This window comes from Zosterops lateralis (assembly GCF_965231275.1).
Source record: "Zosterops lateralis genome assembly, chromosome: 8".
Taxonomy (NCBI): domain Eukaryota; kingdom Metazoa; phylum Chordata; class Aves; order Passeriformes; family Zosteropidae; genus Zosterops; species Zosterops lateralis.
This window is the reverse complement of record NC_139768.1, coordinates 34418314-34439722: the sequence shown is the minus strand read 5'-3', so window position 1 is coordinate 34439722 and position 21409 is coordinate 34418314. Positions and strand designations below refer to the sequence as shown.

Sequence of the window (21409 nt, the reverse complement as noted above, 5' to 3'; positions counted from 1 at the left end):
ATTACCTGTTGGATGGTTATAGGCTTTTCAGGTGGGAGAGGCAGGGCAGGAGGGGCAGAGGGGTGGCACTGTATGGAATAGAAGGGTTAGAATATATGGAGCTCACAGCTGGCAAGGACACAGTTGAGAGCCTTGGGATAAAACAGAGGGGCAAACAAGTAACATGGATGTCATTGTGGGAGTCTATTACAGACTTCCTATGCGGGACAATGATACTGACAAGTTTTTCTTTGAGCGTGGAACAGACACTTCCAAATCAAATGCCTGTGTCCTTATGGGGGACTTCTACTTGCCAGGAATTAACTGGTACAACCCCAGCGAGAAAATTCCTAAAACTCCTGGATGACAACTTTATGGAACAGGTCCTAAGGAAGCTGACTCAGAAAGATGTCCTCATTGACCTGCTGCTTGTCAACAGAGAGGATCTTGTGAGCAAAGTGGGGATTGGGGCTGTCTTGGCCACAGTGACCATGAAGAGATTGAATTTAAAATCTCTGTTGACAAGAGGAAAAATGCCAGCAAGACTTCAACCCTAGGCATGAGGAGAGCAAACTTCAGGCTGTTCAGGGAATTAGTAAGCAAAGGAATATATTTTTCCAGGTGATGGGGTCCATCAGTGCTGGTCACTTTTTTACACATCACCTCCTAAGTGCACAGGAGCAGCAACTCCCAAATGTTGGAAGTCAGGCTGGTGAGGCAGAAGGCCAGCTTGGCTGAGCAGGAATCATCTCTTGGAAATAAGGCAAAAAAGGCAGGTGTATGCCTAATGGAAGCAAAGCCAGGGGACATGGGAAGAATGCAGATATGTTGCTTGCCACTGTAGGGATAAAATTCATGAGGCCAAAGCTTAACTAGAGCTGAAGTTGACAGAACTGTAGGGGACAATAAAAAGGAGTTTTTTCAAATATAATAATGGCAAGAGGCAGTGTAGAAATAACACCAGCCTGTTCCAGGATGAGGATGTTCACCTCACAAACAGGGACAAGGACAAGGCAGAGCTGTTTAACGCATTCTTTGTCTCTGTCTTCAACATGGATGATGGACCAAAGGGGTCTCACTGCCTTGAGCTGGAGGACCATGACTGAGAGAATGATTGATTCCCAGCTGACCCTGAAAATGTGCAGGATCTGCTGCTCCAGTTGGATCCCGACAAATCCATGGGGCCTGATGGGATTCATCTAAGAATCCACAAAGAACTGATGATGTATTCACAAAGCCTCTCTCTATGATTTCTGAGCTGTGTTGGGAATCCCAGCTAACTGGAAGCTGGCAAATGTTGCCCCAGTTTTCAAGAAGGGCAAGAAAGAGGACTATGGAAACTAAACCTGTCAGTGTCACATCAGTGCCTGGCAGGGTCATGGAGAAGATTATTCTGGGAGGCATTGAAAAACACCTGAAAGAATGCAGTCATTGGTCACAGCCAGCAGAGTTTCATGAAAGAGAAGTCCTGCTTATCAAACCTGATTTCCTTTTATGACAAGACAGCCCAAGAAGTTGATCAAGGGAAGCTGGTTGATGTAATCTTTCTGGATTTCAGTAAATCTGAATCTGAAATTTTGGTACTATCTCTCCCAGGATCCTTCTGGACAAAATATCCATCTCACAGACACATTATGGGATGGGTGAACATCCAGCTCACAGGTCAGGTGCAAAGGGTGACAGTGGGTGGGGTAGACATCAGCCTGGTGACCTGTCACTAGTGGGTTCCACAGGGCTCCATCCTCAGCCCTGTGTTCTTCTACATCTTCATAAATGACTTGGATGCAGGGCTGGAAGGGATACTGAGCAAGTTTACAGATGATACAAAGCTGGGAGGAGCTGCTGCCTCCAGTGAAAGCAGGGAGGCCTTGCAGAGAGATCTTGACAGATTAGAGGACTGGGAAATCATCAACCATATGAAGTTCAACAGGGGAAAGTGCTGGATTCTGAATCTGGGACAGGGCAACCATCTTCCCTCTGTGGTGACCAGTGACAGGACCTGGGCAAATGGCCTGAAGCTGTGCCAGGCTGGATTTTAGGAAAAGGTTCTTGACCCAGAGGGTGGCTGGGCACTGGAACAGGATTCTCAGGGAAGTGGTCAGAGCCCCAAGCCTGACAGACCTCAAGAAGTGTTTGGATAATGCTCTCAAGCACATGACTCTTGGGGATGGGTCTGTGCGGGACCAGGACTGGGATTTGATGATCTTTATGAGTCCCTTCCAACTCAGCTTACTCTATGATTCTGTGTAAAATCCTTGCTTTTATTTGCTTGTGTGCATAGCTTTTGTTTCATTTATTAAACTTTCTTTATCTGAGTCCATAAGTTTCCTCACTTTCACTCTTCCGACTGTCTCCCCCATCCTGCCAGGGGTTGGGTGTGAGCAGCTGTGTGGGGCTTTTGTTACTGGCTGCAGTTAAACCACAACACAAAAAGAGAGGGAAATAATAGAAATGTATCTGCAATGCATTAGGAATTTTTACATGAAAGAATTGCGTTTCCCTCTGACATTTCAAACTGTTACGACTCATAAAATAACTTTCTGAACAACTACATTCCAGAGATGAACTCCTTTTCTAGCACATGTGCTCACTTGATAATGTTTTGAGAGCTCTGGGAGAAGGTCAAGAAGCCAGCTCTTACATCATTAGCTATTAAAAGGCTTATATATCAATTCCCCATCATAAATGCATAGTATTTCAGTAATCTTTTAAAATCAGAATTGTGACAAGCATTTTTTATAAAATATCAACAATTGAGTAGCATGATGAACTGTTTAAAATTACAGGCCACTTTTTGTATAGGAAGAGTAGAAATTAAAATCTTCTCTCTGTGTTTACCAAGTGATGCAGTAGGTTTTAGCCAGTCAAGGTTTTAAGCAATGAAATTGTATACAGGGTTTCGCTGTGTACTGGTTCAAGTGTGTTGAAGTTATTCCACCTATGTTTCTTTCTTAGTTTTATTTACAGCTTAGTTTTTATTGCCTCTTTTAATTGCTTTTCCTCCAACAGTTCATTTCTATGCATTCAATAACAAATGTAGAAGTTCTAGCTTTTTGACCATCTGTAGTTACAGGTCATCCTCAAGGATTTCTGCACTGTTTCACTGTGTTTTATTAAAGTATATGCTCCAAAGAAGGCAGGAACATTTTACTATTTAAATCACATGTTTTCTGAGTTTGCTTTTGGAGTTGCAAATCATTTATGTTGTTACCAGCTGATGGGTTTCCCTGTGACAGAAACCTTCGAGTTGTGATCGAAACTTAACGAATGAGCGATAACTAGTAATTTGAAAAGGCTGAAGTGTAAACAGCTGCCAAGAGTGATACAATGCCACTACAGAGCCTCTTGGATGAATCAGCAAAACCCACATATGCATCTATAGGGGCCATTGCATGAGCGAGGAGAAGGCATTCAGTGCCCATAGGTGCTGTGGGAGCCGTGGATTCCCTGTCCAATGAGGTGGAATGCTCCGCGGGCACATGGTTTACGCTGCTCAAAATAACTTGGGACCTGCAAACTGACAAATGCTATTGCTCCGGTGGTGACAGGTTGTCCAGCTCCTTACAGCCATCCTCACAATTACGAAGGTTAACTTCCTTCACCGTATGGACTCCTAGCTGTTTCTGTTCCTGAGGACTCAAAGGATCCCCTCGCTTCCTTAACTTTAATCTCACACTTCTGGATAACTGTCAGCGCTACTCACTGCCAGGGTTGGGCAGCAACATCTGGAGGAAATAAAAAAGGTAATCCCTCAATTTCAGATTGGTCTACATTTTGATTTTGCAGAGTGTAGCAGAAGGGTTTGATAAGCATGTATATTTGAATGCTAATTTTAGCTGGTAAGGCCTATACAGGGAACAAGTATTTTTTAAATGGACTTAGATTATGCTGAGGTATATGCATGGCAGTGAAAGAGAAACAGTGTTCTGCGGCATTGTAAAGGACCTGAATAGCATTGGTGGGGTTCTCAAAATCCCTCGGAGCCAGTCTGACTCCTTTAAAGAGTCAACAGGATTCTAGTGACCTGAAAAGTTCCTTGCTGGGACTCTTTCCTCTTCCTGCTCATCTTCCCTTCATGAAATAATAGAGGAGTGAAATATTTACATTCTTGTATTCAGCCTTAAACTAATATGCCATAATTTGGAATTCCTTCTTAAGCAAAATCAAACCTAATTTAATGTGACCCCCATAGTTAAATGCTTTCTATTTATTTAATTATTTATTCTGTCATGAAAAATGACCCCCGTGGCTATATTTAGTGCAGGGAGATCTGCTCTTTGGATTAATGTACACAACAGCTGCAGAAACAGTCCTGCTAGAAGGGCATAGCTCTCACCCTTGAGCTCTCACTATCTCCTTTGCTCTCTTTCTCTCTCTCAGAAAAGTATTTGACTGTCAGCAGCAAATGTTTGGCCCAATATATTGCAACATTAAGCAGTAATCAGAAGCCCATGTTAAGTTTTACCAAATAATACATCAACAATTGACAAGAGAACAGAGTAGCTCTAAGCATATGTTAACAGAACATTATACAAATCATGCTAAAGACACTGATTATCAGCAGTTTCGTGTTGGTCGTGAGGTTTACATTTGTGAAGATGCTCTAGAGTTTAAGAGTGAAAACAAAATCAGCAAGTGTTAATGGAATAATTTCATAAACTTCAACTCTGCTCTTCTCCCCCTCCTACACCTCCTAAAGGTTCCTAAGGTCAGGATATTTCTTTGTTTTGCCCGTCTTTAATTTTTTTATTTTTTTTTTACTTTCTGAAACAGCTAACAAAAATTAAACAGCAATAGCAAGTGTTGTAGTTCCTGTAGCTGAGCAGAATAATATTTACATATCAAAAAATATTTATAGTCGATTCAGGAGTCAGGTCTTGTACATGGCAGAGTACCAAGCACAAAGGGGAACTGTGTGCTCTGTGCAGGTTTTTATTCCTGTGCTTTCTTTAGAGATTTTACAGCAGGTCTTGCTGGGGTACTGAAGGAATCTTTTTTTATCAACAGCTGATAACAATTAGTAGTCTAGGCATATTTGCACATAAATACAACATTAAGATAATTTGTTAAAAATGTACACAATACCATAAAGGTAATTGGGCAATGCAACCTCAATTGTAATCTAAACCACGGAGTGGAGGGTGGAAAGAAAGAAAAATCAGTTTACTTTTCTGTTTTAAACTTAACTGGGTTAGTGCTTGTTTTCATAAACAGAAATACTGTACAGGATTGGGCAAATTATTCCTGTAGAATATAAATATCATTTAAACATTCAGTTTGAAATATGATTAAAATAAAAAGGCTTTTATGTTACAATGTTCTTATGGAAGACTGTTGAAAAAAACATTAAAAAGACAGAACAGTGGACAAAAATAAATACAGTGAGACCATGAAAAAAGAAAGGCACAACTGAAAAACCTGAGGAGAAGAACGCAATCCAGACTTCTTTTGTGTCTAATTTAACCCTGAAATTCCCTTTTCCACGGGGAACCTCTATTTGTAGGAAAACTGAATCTCATTTTAAAACCAACCAGCTCATGAATTTGAAATTTTAAGACAAAGAGACGTGCAAATGTCATGTGGTTTGCCTGGCCTTGCTCTTCAGGGCTGTCCTTTGGGCAGTCTGCACTTGTTCAGTCTGGCTACACAAGCCAGCAGTGGTGCAGTGTGAATACTTGTTTGTGAGTCCCTCACACCGATGCCACTTACACACACACAGGTGTAGAGTGGAGACTTTTGCTGATCACTTTAACTTGTGCAAATTCTCATTACAGTTCCATTGCTGTAATTTGTCAGTCTAGACTGAGCCCGTGCCATACCTTTGAACACTGAGAGCTAAGTTGTGGTTTCAATCCCAAGGTGAAACATTCCAGTGGTCCTCAACCACATGATATGTGGATTTCTGCACTGCTCCTACATACTGCCAGCAGGACTCACAGAAATGACTGTGAGTTTAAATCATTTGGCTCACAATCCATGATAATGGATTTGCAGTTTTAGCCATGAAAAAAGGTGTGCAGAGTGGTGTGTCTGTGCTTGAACCAGGAAAAATTAATATTGTTGCCTGTTGGCTATATTTTCATTGAGGACTTCCATATGTACATTCAGCATCAAATTGTGGATCTCTGCTGCAACTGTTTTTGCCTTTCATATAAACTTTTTCTAATATGGGCAATCCTTGAAGGAAAGAGGACTATATACATTACTTGAATCAATAAAAACTTGTCCTACATTGAGAGCACTTGACGTACACCCAGAACTTGTCCTGATATCTGAGGCCTGGCTGCACAGGTCACTGGGAGAGGAGGATGGAGGAGCATCCCAGGCAGGCCTCAAAGACAGCCATCACCTCTCTTCCTTTCTGAACTTCTAATTTAAAAATCAGCTGAAAATGTATTTGTTTCAATTTGATGTTGTTTGTTCAAGATATTGTTTGCCTTGCACTTCAAGGAGATTCACTGAGGAGGAAAAGGGAGCTTGAGACATGGGATAAAGGGTCTCAGTTCTCATTTTGAGAACTACTAAAGGATGATATTAATTACGAAATAAGGAAGACTTCTTGTGATCAGTGTGAAAAATAAAAGGTCTTTACATTATATGCGAGTATAAAGGAAATGTTGAAAAAGTTAGAGAGCTCTTAATGTGCTTTTCCCTTGAAGCAGAATTGAGTATTCCCCCTGCTTAGGGTGTCTAATACTGTAACAATTAGGTCATGGGCCAGGGCACAACTCCAAGTGCACACAGGGCTCTTGCAGTGTCTGCTGCAGAATAACTTGGAGAGAGGATTTATCCCATCCAATTTCTGAGGGATTTTGTTTCCATAAGAAGCTGTTAACTCCTGAGCCTGGAGATTCTCCATTTTCCATATTTAATTACATTACTTGGAACTGGGAGTTTAGTTATCTGACTCATTACAGGGAATAGAATTCAAAGCCACTAAAGTGTCTAAAACAGAAAAGTAAACCACCCTCTTGTACACAGTTTTCTAAACACCATTTTAAAAATATCTCATACGCCCAACCCCAAACACACAGAACTGCTACCCTCAGCCCTGTACTCCAGCCTAACCTTTCCTGTGTCTCAAGGCCTGTCTTGCAGCAGCCACAGCTTGTCAACAGGCAGCACCAGAAACGCTGACAATGGCAACTGCTCAGTGAGAATTCCTGCAAGCACAGGAGAATGTGGCCGTGATCATCCAAGGTCTGCAAGACAGATCACTTGTCACAACTCTTACCTTGTTTTTCATAGCTGCAATCATACAGTTGGAACACCCTCATAAATGTTAAACACTCTATGGGTAAATGCAATTTATGTGCAATTGAATTAATCATGAAGAAGATACAGCCTCTAATATTTGCTAAATTTTCCAGTTTCCACACTGAGGTTCTGGGCATGCAGAGTGTTGCTGTGTAAAGGCCACAAAGGTGCCTCTCTGCAGAGCAGAAGCAGCAGTTTTCTTCCTGCTCTAATGCTGGGGTTTCACACAAAAGCATTCCCAACAGAAGTAATGGGAGCTTGAAAAGCTAAGACAGGAACAACATGTACCGGCTGAAATTTCTCCTTTTAACTTTTGAAAGCCAGGCAAGTTGTTCCAGTGCTTTTTGCATTAAATCTTCTAGTTGCATTTAATCTGTTTATTCTGACATAGAGAAGAAGAGTTTGAAAAATTATCTTTAGGGCATAAAGCATTAGAAGGTGTTCTCACCAAATAAAACAGAGATATATCAGATACATCTGGGATTCCCTTAAGCTTGCTGAGATTTCACTAGTGCTGTTTCTGTAGGAATAGCTCAGATTCTTCCAATGGTGACTCAGGAATGAGTCTAAGAAAACTCAAACAAGAAGAAATTAAAATGTTTGGTGTCACACTATGGTGTGACAAGACCCCCATGGTACATAATTCTTCCATGTAAGGATTTTCAGGTCAAGCCACTGCCAAAACAAACTGTGGAAACTAATTCTACCTTTGTGACTATTTAATCCTAAAGATCACTTGGCTAATAAGAGAACATTGCCATAACCATAGATTCTTGGAAACTCAAAGCTTGTTCAATTACTTGCCTAATAGAAACTGAATTAGCACAGTGAAGAAATTCATGGAGTCAGTTTTGTTTGTGGCATCCTCTGGTGCCTTTTAAGACAGTAGGTGCCCAAGGTCACTGCTGCTGGTGTCCCAGGAAAGCCAAAGACGTTGCCCTCACGCTGTGGCTTGATGCTGTAGGTAAGGAGCCAGTCAAGAGTAGAGAAGTGCAGGCTGCTGGTGGCAGTCATCACATTTCCCCCCTAAATAACACCAGTTTAGAGACATTACTTGTAACCAGCAGTGCAATTCCTGCCCTTGATGCAGGTTCATTACAACACTTTTCCATCAGCAAAATTATCAGTGCTTTTATTGCCACCATAGATCACTGGCTACTGTGATCTTACTAGTTTATCCTTCTTACTGCCTGCTCAACACAGTTATCTGCGCTTACCTGCCCAGCACAGACATCTGCAATTATAATACAATTAGCACAGTTCATTGAAAACAAACCCCACAATAAACAGGACATGCTTCAAGGCATAAGCAAGGCAGAATTAATAACTGCAATAGGATTGCCTGGTAGCCTCACAGCAACACTTGCTGAAACTTAACCTTTTCCATTAAATTAAAAACATTAGGTATTTCAAAATATTTTAAGACTTCAGTAGACAAGCACTGCCTCAAAGTGCTACATTTGACTAGAACCCAACTACTTCATTACTAAAAATAGAATTAAAAGTTATCTTCTACACAAGCTGAAAATAGAGGAGAGTTGATGTAAAATTCTGACTCTGGGTAAGCTCTAAAGAAAACTGATGGCCCTCTTAGTATTAAGAATTTGGCATCAGATTTGTTCTCATTAATATCTTACTTCCCATCTCTGGAAGGAGAACTCTGCTCCCTTCTACCTCTTCTGCTCCAAGGAAGGAAGGTGTTTCAGAACCTTCGCTGGGGAACTGTTTGTTTTCCTCCCTTTGCTGTCAGACAGTGGCTTCCTCACTAGGGTTTTCCAAGCTAGAATTATAAAACTATTTTGCCTAAACACATCTAAATGCATCTTTGAGAGTAGCTCCTTATGTTGCTGTAACACTTCTTAAGCAAATTAGCAGAAATTATTTCTTTCATGTTTCAATGCTTTCAATTCATCAAAAGATGAATAGAAGATATGCAAGAGCAAAGTCTCAAATATACCCAGAACAAAGTTTCAAATTGCTATACTGAACACATAGTTGCTTTACTATGGTTTCCTGCAGAAAAGCTACACTGTGATTAACAACCTCTGTAGAAAGAGACATAGCACTTATGTCTGTGCAACAGAGGAAAGTTAAACCTTGAATAGTCTCAGTCAAATAATTTTAATATACTCTTTAGACAAAACCATTATAGGAGTTCCTCAAGTTCATTTGACATCAGAGTTTGATCACACAATATTCCTTCCCTACTTAGAACGCCCAGTGTTCTCTAAAGATCTGCATCATCTTTTTTCAGCTCTGATGACCTTTACAGACACTGAGATGAAGATGTGCCATTCTGAAATGCTGAAGAAAGAGTGGCCAAAAAATGCAGCAACTAAATTTTGCCACCTTGTAAAATAGGTATCTCATCAGCCACATAAAATACAGCCTTCCACTGTGCCCTGAAAAGCTACAAAGAGCTGGACGGCCTAATTCAGCAAGAGCCACGTGTGGAGAGGTTCTAGGTTCTAAGGCTGCAGTTCATTCATGGGACAGATCTGTCTTCAGGCTGTAAAGTCCCTATGTTCGAATGTATTTAAACTCTTGGGAGCTGAAACTGTAGCTTTAGCTGTGACCTTTACAGTACATAGTCTGCGAGCAGCACATAAACAAGCTGAGAGAGCCCCTGAAACACATTCAGCTCTGCTAAGGTGGCACAGCTGCCCAAGGAGTTAAAGCTGAGCAAGCAAAAGCAGTTTCCACTGAGCAAGAACTTGAAGCCTCATGGAGACTTCTTTGTACTCTTAAGAGGTTAAATTATAAATTCTGTCCAGTCATGAAACAGCTCACAATATTATCTCATGTGAGCTTCCCAAATCAATGTTCTCTATGTGCCACAGCTTCACTGAAACACTGTGCCAGATAATCGAATGCCAAGTGTTCAATTAGTATCCCAGACCCTGGCTCAGCTGCAGGGACTGGGAGGGGTGCTGAAAAGCCTGCAATTTAAATGGCATTTTATTTCTCATTCTTTGTACAGGTACAAACCTAGCAGTAATTTGACTGGATGCCTCTACGAGTCTTAATGATTTTCTTTGTTTCATATTATGAAAATAAAGCAAAATCAATAAATCTAAAATGCCCAATATTTACATAAGGAAAAGAATTTCAGTATAAAAAACGTGGCCTAGCAGAGGGATCAAGATCTCAAAATGCACATCAGATTATGATAGCTGTATGTTCATTCACTGAAGAAGAATATAAACAGTTTAAATTGAAACCTTCCGTTTTGTAAATAACGAATAAGGGCTGGCACTCACATTCCAGGAAGAAATACTGCAGCAGTCTGAGACATTACCACTTAATTTGTTCTTAACCAGCCCTGTTCCAGGGACAATTGTCCCATTAGAAAAACCCAAAACCTTTCACAGCAGAGGTACCTTTGAAACTTTTCTTTCTCGGGTAACTTCAGCTGCTGCACAAGGCTGTGAATGGAGATGGCCAATGCTAGGGCACGGATGTTCTCTTCTCTTGAGGCCACAACAGGAACAGAACGTTCTACAGTGTGACAAACCAGACAGCTTGGGGTAGGAACACCTGCAGCAAGATTTGCCACATCATAAATGAAGCAGGAGGCAGATAATGAGCACTGCATAGTCTGAGATCCAGTAAACAGTCCTGCACTTGTTTCAGTAGCTGTGAGGAATCAGCTCTCTGAATTGGTAAAGAGCAGTTACTTGTCTTCATATTTAGGCCACCAGAAGACCAGAGTGTTATCAGGGTGTCTGAATCCCTCTATACTCATCCTGGCTCTCGTGTTGAATTATAAAAAAAACCTATGGATATTGATCTAATACCAATATCCAACTATGACGGACAAAGACTCTCTAACAGTTTAAAGTTAGAAAGTGTATGTTTATTACGACGCCAGGCAGCGTGCGGGATAGCTCCCAAATACACACGCGCAATTTACAGATGATCACAGGGTCTTGTATGTATTCAATACAGGAGTATTGAATACCCAAAACATAAATGCATATTCATAACTCTGGTACATCCCATTCCCCGCTTTGTATGGTAATTAGCCCAAAAAGCCATTAAACATGCGTAGTTTGTTCTTTGAAATGGGTCGGTGGTCTTTTTTATAGGATGGGGTCCTAAAATGATGAAGTAAGATGGGTCTTCCTCTCTGTGACTTTTTAACTTTTAGTGTTAGTGACAGTTGAATCCTGTTTTTTTTTCAGGACTGTTTGATTTATGATTGTATTGTATTCATGGGGTCTATTGATTATTCAGGATGCAAAAGCCTAGTTGGACAGCTTCTCTGATTTATCAGTTCCTTCCATGATTTATCAGTTCCTTCAGTCTGGCTTCTGTTAACAAAAAGGGAAGTCTAGTCTACATTATCTCAGCACTATCTATTTTGACTAAAGTCTTTAATTCTTCTAAATCAATGCTTCATTGTAAAGAAAAGGGAGAACACCATGCAGTTATACTTGCTCTAAGTATCAAAAGGGATGCTTTAGCTTTGCTTATCAGGCATGCAGGTTAAGTATGGGCTTCCTGATGCTCTCATCTCATGTGGTACATTTTTTCAGAATCAGACTGACCTAAGAACATGATTTCGAAAGCCCTGTAGTACAAATTGTGTTTGCATCAAATGACACAGTTCTCTACTTACTTTAAATAAATAATGATGCAGTTCTCTACTTATTTTAAATAGCTTATTGAAATAATGCTGTATTTAAGAAGCTATGGAACATTTAGCACCATTATGGCTTCCTATAATGCATGAAAAATTGTCATTATAAAATATTTTAGTTTAGTACTTTCTCCTTCCTCCTCACATCCCTCTTATGATTTTGAGGGTTCACTAACTTACTACTTCAGTGCTTTTCAAGCTAATTTTACTTCACTTTAAAATACTGTTATTCCCAACAACTTTCAGTCCCTGAAATACCCAACACTCAATCTAGCTGATGAGATTGTTTCTTAGCTAAGAAACACACATCAGCAATGATGAAGAATTGACATTGAAACTCAGTGAATGGCTCTGTAGTTGAAGTTTTGCCTTGAACAGAGTAGAAAATACCACAGTTACAGTTACTTTATGTGAGACTACTGACAGTAGAAAGTGATGAAAGATGAACTTTACTGGGTTGAGGCAACAGTGTCTGGCAGGATGTGCAAAGCAGGCCTTTAACACAAGGCTATCCTTATGCTTCAAGTATTACAAGTACTTCCAAGTATTCAGCACAGAGATGCAGTTTGAAAATGTTGTGTTCTGCTTTTCAGAAGCCTGTCCTTGTGTTCAATCAAAAAAATTGCTATTGATAAGGCATGGTCCTATTTGTCCTTTTTGTTGGCAGCATGCAAGACGACAGTTTAGAAACATCAACTTCAATATCTCAGCTTCTGAGAGAGAGTTATTTAGCAGAAACTAAGCATCAAGGGAAGAGTGAAAGAAGCAGATCAGAGCCAGTTTCTCATAATTTCCACTATGGCAATGCTTCTGGTGATTCAGATGAGGTAGCTGCCCAAGATGACCTCCCAGATCTCTCTGCCTTTTTGAGCCAAGAAGAGCTTGATGAAAGTGTAAACCTGGCAAGACAAGCTATTGATCAGAATCCACTGGAAACTAAACAGGATGAGCTTCAGGCGCATTCACAGTGCCTCCCAGATCAGCTGAACAACATGGGAAAACACAAACAAATGGCCCAGTCTACAGCTTTGAAAACATCAGACAATGGCCTGCACTCCAACTTTTGTCAGGAGCATGTCACAAATACAAAGGGGTCCAAAGGGAGCTCTCAAGATCTAAAGAAACAGCACCTCCCTTCTGAATCAGAATCCAAAAAGGAATTCCTAAACAAGGCAGCGGATTTCATTGAGGAGCTCTCATCACTTTTCAAAGCTCACAACTCTGAAAGAATACGACCTCGAACATGCAAAAACTACAAGAGCAAAATTGATTCTAAGAACAAGGCTGCTCAAAAAGGTAGCTCGAGTCTATCTCTCACGTCAGAAAACAGAGAAAGGCTTTCCACTCTAACACCTCAAGACTTGGAAAACAAAGCAGGGAAAACTTTTGAACAAACAGATGATCAACAGGCAGCAAACCTGGAATCTATCAGTCAATTAACAAGTGCAGAGCTGAAAACAGAGTCAGAATCTGCATCTGTATATTCTGATGAGCCCATTGGACAACCACCACGCTTTACTCAAAAACTGAAGAGCAGGGAAGTTCCTGAAGGATCCAAAGTGCAATTGGACTGCATTGTGGTAGGAATCCCAGCACCTGAAGTCAGGTAAACACATTCTGCACTTGTCATTTTGTATTTCTGTAATGATAGGTGTGTGCAGGTGGGAAATACCTTGTTTGGGAAGAATATTATTTCTATTATGTTTCAGTCTAAACTCACTGCTTTAATTAATGGTTTTGAGACATTCCCTTGGTGGAGCTGATGCCATTACAAATGTTCTATTGTGTTCAGCCCTTAAACTTGTAGAGTTTGACTAAAAGAGAAAACAGTGCCAGAAATTCAGGGTTTTTTTAACAGAAAACAAACAGGAAATATCATCCCCTAGATACCAGAAACACTCTCTGAACACTTCTCTTGCTTATAAAGCAAGACTCTGAACATTTCTCTTGCTATTTCTCCAGGCATTTGCCTTGATAAATCCTCTGGATAATAAAAATGTCAGTAGGATCCCTGGAAGTGAGATTGTTTTTCCCTCTTTTATCATTCATAGCTTATAATGCAAAGACAAGAAGTGAAATCACCTTCTCTTATGTGTCTGGACCTGTACACAAACTCAGTCTGGCTTCCTTCATATTCAGAACAGGTGAACATTGAATGGCTTGTTCACAGACTGAACTCCAACACAGTGTTCCATTTAGGTGTTTCTCCAGAAGGCCACAACACTGTCCTTACACCAGCAGTCATGTTTGTGCTGTTGACATACATAAAAGTGACAAGGTGTTCATGTCATCCAAGTTTAGGTGTTTAACAATCACCAGAATTAGAAGCTGACACTCTAAAGTCACCAAAGCCTCGCAAGAGCAGAGTAGTGAACTCAGGAATGATGGATCACCCCATAGATACCCAGGGATGACCAGAATACCTCTACACCCCATTCAGGACCATTGCCTCTACACAAATGGATGACAGATATCTTTTTAACTTGGGTCCAGTTTTGCCCAAACAAAAGCGAAACTTTTAATTGAAATTTCTATTTCAGCATTTGATTTTGTTAATTTTAATTAATTAAATAAGCTACTTATGTGAATGCCATTCAATACATGAGCTACTACATTTCTGTAGAATAAGCATCCGTCAGATATAGGAAATTAGGGACAGGGAGAAAGAAGTCCCCTAGGGAACGTTAGTCCCAAGCAGTCACAGCTCAAGAAAAAGATCAGATTCAGCTTTCAGTTTGAGAATTTAAACTAAACCATAAAAGGTAAATCACAAAGGGGAGAGCTCTGAACTCTCTCCCTTTTGTGTTTGTGTGTGTATATATGTGCTATATTAAGGAGAAAGCTGAGAATGTTAGCTCCTTGAATAGTTTCCTGATCGTAGTTACTTATTAAAAAAACTTTGTCATGTTCATCCAAGATTCTTTCAACTCCGCCAGTGTGCAGAAGTAACACTTAAGAGAGAGTGTAAAAATCGTCACTTGACTGAGTGATAAATATTCACATGCTTCCAGTGATCGTGGCCTTCTTAGTCACTGCTACAGCACAAGGAAACCAGAAAACAGAATGTACTTTCGGGTTTGTGTACCATTAATCATGGGGACCAGAAGAATGCAGCATTTTTTTCTCTAAAAATAGAGCTTATCTTTGATCTGCTGTGCAAAACTTCCAAAAGAGTGAAGGAGGCACCTTGTTGGCCATAGTTGTGGAACTGTGAGCAGAACTGTGCTCAGAACTGCCAAATAAGTTTCTTGGATGATAAGTTTTCCAAGGTTTATGGTGAGTTAATTCAGTGTCTGTGGAGCTGGGTAAGGACAGAAGGATTCTAATAGATAGGTAAAAGAAATTTTAAAAATCAGCAGTCCCAGGAAAGGACGACTGGCAAGGTAGCAAGTGATGAAAGAAGCTTAATCACCTATGACTTAAAATGGACTTCTTAAGCACAGAAAGGGATCCCAAGTGACTTGGGATGTGATATTAGAACAATTACAAAGTGGAAGTCATACTGTGGGAACCCAGAGCATTGTGAAACAAGAACAGGATTCAGCAAGCTCTGTAATGTAGTTAATCAGTCAACACTAGGAGCAGTCTGATGGTTAAACTGATGTAATGGGGATTATAAGAGAGAAATTAGAGACAAGATATTTAGAAAGAAACTGATCACAGGTATAGAAAGGACTGGAAGATATGAAGGGCAGATACCACATTTGAAAGCAAGATAGTACCAAACCAAATTGATATAAAAGATGGTGTAGAGGACATTCATGATGGGTCAGGGTCAAAATACCATTTTGATTATTTGTTGAATTACCAAACCATGGCAATGATAAAATATTACAGGTGTGGTAGGTAACTATCAAGCATGAGGGCTCACTGAGGGACAGAAAACTGGGTAGTGGAGCAAAAGAAGAAATGGGGAACTCATTTGAAACACCAGTATATGGAGAGCTAATTGCTCTTGGCTGAATACAGAAAGACCTGCCTGAGTGTTTTTTGAGGTAACTCAGCCTTTATGTAACAAGCCTACAATTCAGAGGAAGCTCATTTGGCCAACCTATCTAGAAATTTGTGTGAGAAGTTCCCCATTTTTCAGTATCATCAGCTGAATGCAGAGTCACAGAAGAGGAAAAGACTGATACCACAAGATGCATGCCTCCTGCTAGCTCAAACCTTAGCTCTCAATTAAAGAGCACTTCTACAATTACTGCTGATTGCTTTACTCTGACTGTACTGCACGTTAGAAATAAGCCTTTGAGAGAAATATGTAGTGCATTCCAAAGTATCTGATGACTTCTCATGCTCCCTTCTCATGCTCCCTTCTACAGCTCTGCTTCTGTATGAGTAATGGTAGGTGTGACATTTACTCCCCTCTGTGAGGAGAGCACTCCTTTTTCCCTCAGGTTCAGAGGTCTCTACATTTTTCCAAACTGTTTGGCACATCACTCCCGGGTTAATTTTACTGATGAATCACATTGCATGGTTTGGCATACATAGCTATCCTGGAAGTGTCATGAGGATTTAATGTTCTAAAAACAGGCTGTATGTCATAAGGTTTCCATGAAAACATTCTTTAACATAGGAATACAAAGCTTAAAAGCTGCATTTTACGCTGCTTTGTTTGAGGAGACAAGACCTGCAGCTAATCACAGATTTTTAGAAACTCTGAAATCCTGCAAGATTAATTAGGACTTTTCTTCCAGGCTGCCAAATGAATGCATTTCTCTGTTTTAGTGCTCAAAGTCTAGAGCCAAACTTCTCTTACATTCAACTCCAGTCAAGTCAATGGATTAAGATCTAGAATGAATTTGGCACAAGAGATGACACTGCCTGTGCTTAATGTGAACCTCCCTTGCATGAGGAAGCTATCGTTGCAATCCATGGCAGGAATGAAATGTCAGTGACAGAGGATTGCTACTTCAGTCATGCCACGTATCTCAATGTCAGAACTCCCCCTGGAACTGACATTTCATTGCTACCACGTACAACGCTTTCACAGTAAGTAAAAAAATCAAATGTTAACAAGGAAGGAGTAGATATGGCCATACCAAAGTTTTCCATGAAGCTTAACTTCAAAGAAGACAATTGGTTTAGATTTATAAGCATTAAAAGGCTCAATATTCAAACAATATCCACTTTTTTCCAACTTAATCTCTAAATACTTGAACATTATGCTGAAAAGAGTGACTACAGAACACACTGCATAGAGAACGAAACACAGGTTTGAAAAGGAGTTTATTGCTGAAGTTTTAAATCACTGATGCTGCAAATTTGGGACTAACCAAAGGAAAAAATAACTGCAAAGAAAACAACTCAATCCTGCTTCACAGTTTGAGTCTACTAAAGGAATATGATACTTGTATACTAATAAAAGAAATGTAAAAGTTAGCTTACATGGTGTTTTTAAATTTGCTTACTAGGAAAATTAAATTGTTCCTCACAAAAGCATGTGATACAGACTTAACGCTGCACAAACACAACAGGTTAATTGGAAAAGCTGATCAGTAACACAGTGAGTTCTACCTTACTAGGAATTATATCACAGCATTTTGTGTAAAGTGTTTTGCTTGATGTACCACTTCAGTAAAGAAACACATTTAAGTGGACACAAAAGAATAGTATCACTGAACTATGCAAGTCATTTTAATGTTCTGAAAAGATGCTGCTGAAAATGAAATCAAATTCAAGAACATGGGTATTCTCTTTAATGCTTATTCATATCTGCTAAGGCTAACATGCTAAAACAAGGCTACAATATAAGGAAGAGGCATGGGGTAGGTGTATAAAAAGACATGAGTGCCATGACTCATGTCCCAAAGTACACAGTTGCCTAAATGAATTGCACACCTAAAAGGCAGCTTGTACATTCATATACCAAATTTGTGCCTGTAGCCATACAACTGCATCAACCTTCTCTCCTGATAATGTGACCATTTTTAGTGATCACCAACTGCAGTTCTTGAGAGCAACAGTAGAATAAACCATATTGTAGATAGAATTTTCAAAAATTCTCCCTTCAGTATCACAGGATTCCTATGTAATTCCCAAGTCTGGAACTTAAAAAGGCACTAATAATTGTCAAAGGGTATTTTCAATTGACCCTGTAATGCACGTTACCATACTACTCCCTCGGGACTGCTAAACATTTCCTCTACTTGATCCTGGCACTGGAGGTTTGTGTTTTGGATGCCAGCTATGAGCTATGGTGTCTGTACCTGCACCTGTGTAAGGACAGCACTGAACAAAAAAGAAAATGTGATACTCAGTCAAAGAAACCCCTTCATATCCAAGTAATAATGGTGAAAATTCCAGATTTGGGCAAGCCATTATGGGCTAAGTTTAAAATAGATGTAGCTGTTCATTCTGTTTGAAGAGGATTTTTTTAGAGGATCTGACAGGACTATGACAGAATGTGACAACTAAAAGTTGACCAGAAGAAGGTAGAAAGATAATTATTTTTAAAGGAAATATATTTTGAATGGAAACACAAACCAATAGTTTCAAACTAAAGATGACATAAATAAAGATTAGTATATTTAAAATAAATATTAGCAAGGAATCATACAGTCTAATCTACTGGAAAATAATGGTACTGTGATCATGACATCCTTAAAGGGAGAGGTGGTTTATAAATGATGATTTTAAGACCAGTGATTTTACATTTTTAGAACTATTTTTAAGTGCTGCTCCACACCTTGGGAAAGAAGTTAAAGCAAATGGTTACACACTCCAGAGCAGTAAGTAAATTTGCACATGTATATATTCTTACACTCTCCCCTCAGTGTCACTGTGAAGAGAATGTGCTGGGTTAGGTGGATCTGTAATCTGAGCCAGAACACCCAGGGAGTTCCTCCTCATCCTTCCACATGTGCCAGCTCACCTGGCATCCTTGGACTTTTGCTGCTGTTACTGCTCCTTTTCGTGTGAGCACAGCTGGCTCTCTAATCTCCAAACGTGCTGCATGCTCAATGGGTTTGGTTGGTAACCAGAACACTGTTTGCATCTTAACCAAGTTCCACTGAGGTTTGAGAAGCAGCCGAATGGCTGCTGAAAGCCACCTGGAGTAAAGTGTGGACACTAGGCAGAATGTCCACTGACAGAAAGTAGCTCAGAGCATCTCTGGTTTGAATGAAATTCAGGGAATATCCTGTCTGCTTTGAGAAAGCTGTGTTGGACGGCTTGGACTGATGGGCACAAGCAGGCCCTGGTCTTCTGCTTAGCTATAGAATTGCTGATTTAAGTGCAAGATCTGTACCCCTTCGCACCTCAGTGTCTTGGTTTGGAAAGACAGTTGTCTGCTAGGGAAGGCAGGAGCCTCCCTTGGAATGGAGAATGCAAACCCCCTCCCTCCAAATTATTATAATTTTGAAATTAAGGTCCTCTCAGGCAAAGGTATGGGATAGGAATAGCAGTTCTTACTAGTATGTATAACAAGGCAAACAAAACAACAACTACTACAGTATTAACAACAAAACAGAACCAGGAACCTCGTGACAGCCTCTCGGCCAAGATGGGAAGGGATGGAGGAGAGGCTTTGCTTCACAAAACCCTGGAGCAGTCTGATCTTGGTGCCCCTACAGGACTCTGAGGAGCACTAAGTTGGAACTGCAGGGCTGAGCAGAGATCCCAGGCTGATGGATGAAATGTATCAGGAGCTCCTTGGGGGTAGCTGGAACTGCAGAGATGAGCAGGAATCCCGGGCTGATGGATGAGATGTATCAGAAGCTCCATGGTGGTAGCTGGAACTGTGGGACATCCCAGCAGGGCAGGAGGGTTGTGGGGCTACAGCGCAGCAAAGACCCAGAGCAGCGCCGGCGAAGCGGTGGGGGTGGGACAGCGGCGGCCCGGCTCCACCAGGGCAGAAGCCGAGCTCAGGATTCCGGGGCACACAAGCAGATGGTGACAGATCCCTCAGACTGGGCTCCAGTGGTGACAGTGAATTCTCCCCACAGTCAGCAACAGCTTGGCCCTGCTCCTTCTGATGCTGAGAGCAAGAGAAAGCAGCTGCTCCCAGCTCTGTCCTTTACGTGCCCCCAGCCCCATCCTTTACCTGCCCCCAGCCCCCTCCTTTACCTGCTCTCAGCCCCATCCTTTACCTGTCCCCAGCCCCCTCCTTTACCTGCCCCCAGCCCCGCCCTTTACCTGCCCCCAGCCCCCTCCTTTACCTGCCCCCAAGACTCAGGGTATCTTCCCCCTCCCAGAGAAACTCCCAGAGACAAAAGAAGTGTAGCCAGGTGCTACAACCTCCTCTCCTCTGGCCATTTCTTTTGTTTTCTGCTTAAGTACCAGTAAGTACCCCGTAGTTTCCTAGCAACTTATGGGAAAAAATTCTGTAAGTAAAAAAGAAAGAAATTTAACCTCCAACACTCAGAGATCCCTCTATAAGGCTCCTTCCTCAATTCTGTTATATTCTGGGCTTCTGCTGGTATGGACTGTTTAGAGATTTTTTTATCACAATATATTAATTCGGGGGTTTCTTTATGCTTAATTTGTAGGACAAACTTCGTTAAAAGTTCTGCAATTGAGTGGTCAAACAAATTCACTTATTCATGTTTTTTCTCAAATACCTGAGATGGAAATGTAATGAAGTACTTTATAGTGTAAGACAGGAAATATTAATTATTACAATTTCTTACTTAAAAATCTATCCTTTTCCTTTCCCCAACAATCTTATTTTCTGCAGTACCAGTCAAATGTTGACAGGTACTTTTACCAGGTTACCATAAAAGATGGATGAAACAATTACTAATTTTTGAAAAGTCAATTGAATAAAAAATTTTGCCAGTATGACAGCCCCCACCCTCACATGCAGAAGATGCATTAGTTAATCACATGTAATTGAGAAAGTCAGAATAAGAAAATGCAAATACTTTTGTGATATTTTATTCATCTATCTATGAGAAAAGTTACAGTGAAGATGAATGCACTTAAGTTTGGCTTCTCAGATTTAGCTAGTTATCTATAATTACAGGTATTTCTGAGCATTATGGCAAACATTTAACTCTGGATCTTGATACATAGCACTACATCTTCCTTATAAAACCTAGATTTAATTTGCATCTGTTTCTGCAGACCCACCTGCTTTTTGTGCTTCTGTTCTGCCTCGTAACCAGCATCCATCAGTCCTTCCCTCCCTTCCTACCAGGTCAGAGTGAGCTGGTGGTTACTGCCAGTAACACATCCTATGGAGCTCTCTGTGAACGTGCTGCTTTTCCTTTTGTGTGGATTCCTGCATTTTCCACTGAAACAACCATTCTGAACTCTGAGAGACTTACGAATGACTGATATGAGAGTGTGAAAGCTCTGGAGGGCCCAACACATTCTTGGCTATGTAGCAGTGTTTAAAGAGGAACACAGCAATATTGTGCACTAAAGCATTCCAGGTGCAGCTGTCTCACTGGCTCTTTCTGTATGGAAGTACCTCTGTATTGTAATAGATCAACTCTCTTACCTTATGATACACCTCTGCCATCTTTTATAAAAAGCAGATTGTGTTAAATATATGACCAAAAAAAAGGCAACTTTCAGTCACATTCT

At 40.6% G+C, this 21409-nt stretch overlaps 1 protein-coding gene across 2 annotated transcripts in view; it reads left to right on the top strand.

The window, feature by feature from the left end:
* Positions 1 to 21409, top strand: part of MYPN (myopalladin) — a 74551-nt gene that overhangs the window by 12194 nt on the left and 40948 nt on the right. The window contains exons 1-2 of one of the 2 annotated variants that reach the window (XM_083866552.1): positions 3527 to 3722; positions 12546 to 13484. In XM_083866552.1, the coding sequence (XP_083722678.1) occupies positions 12547 to 13484 (938 nt within the window). In that variant the 5' untranslated portion in view covers positions 3527 to 3722; position 12546. Of the gene's footprint in view, positions 1 to 3526; positions 3723 to 12545; positions 13485 to 21409 lie in introns of those variants that run through there. The other variant, XM_083866553.1, reaches the window with a different exon arrangement.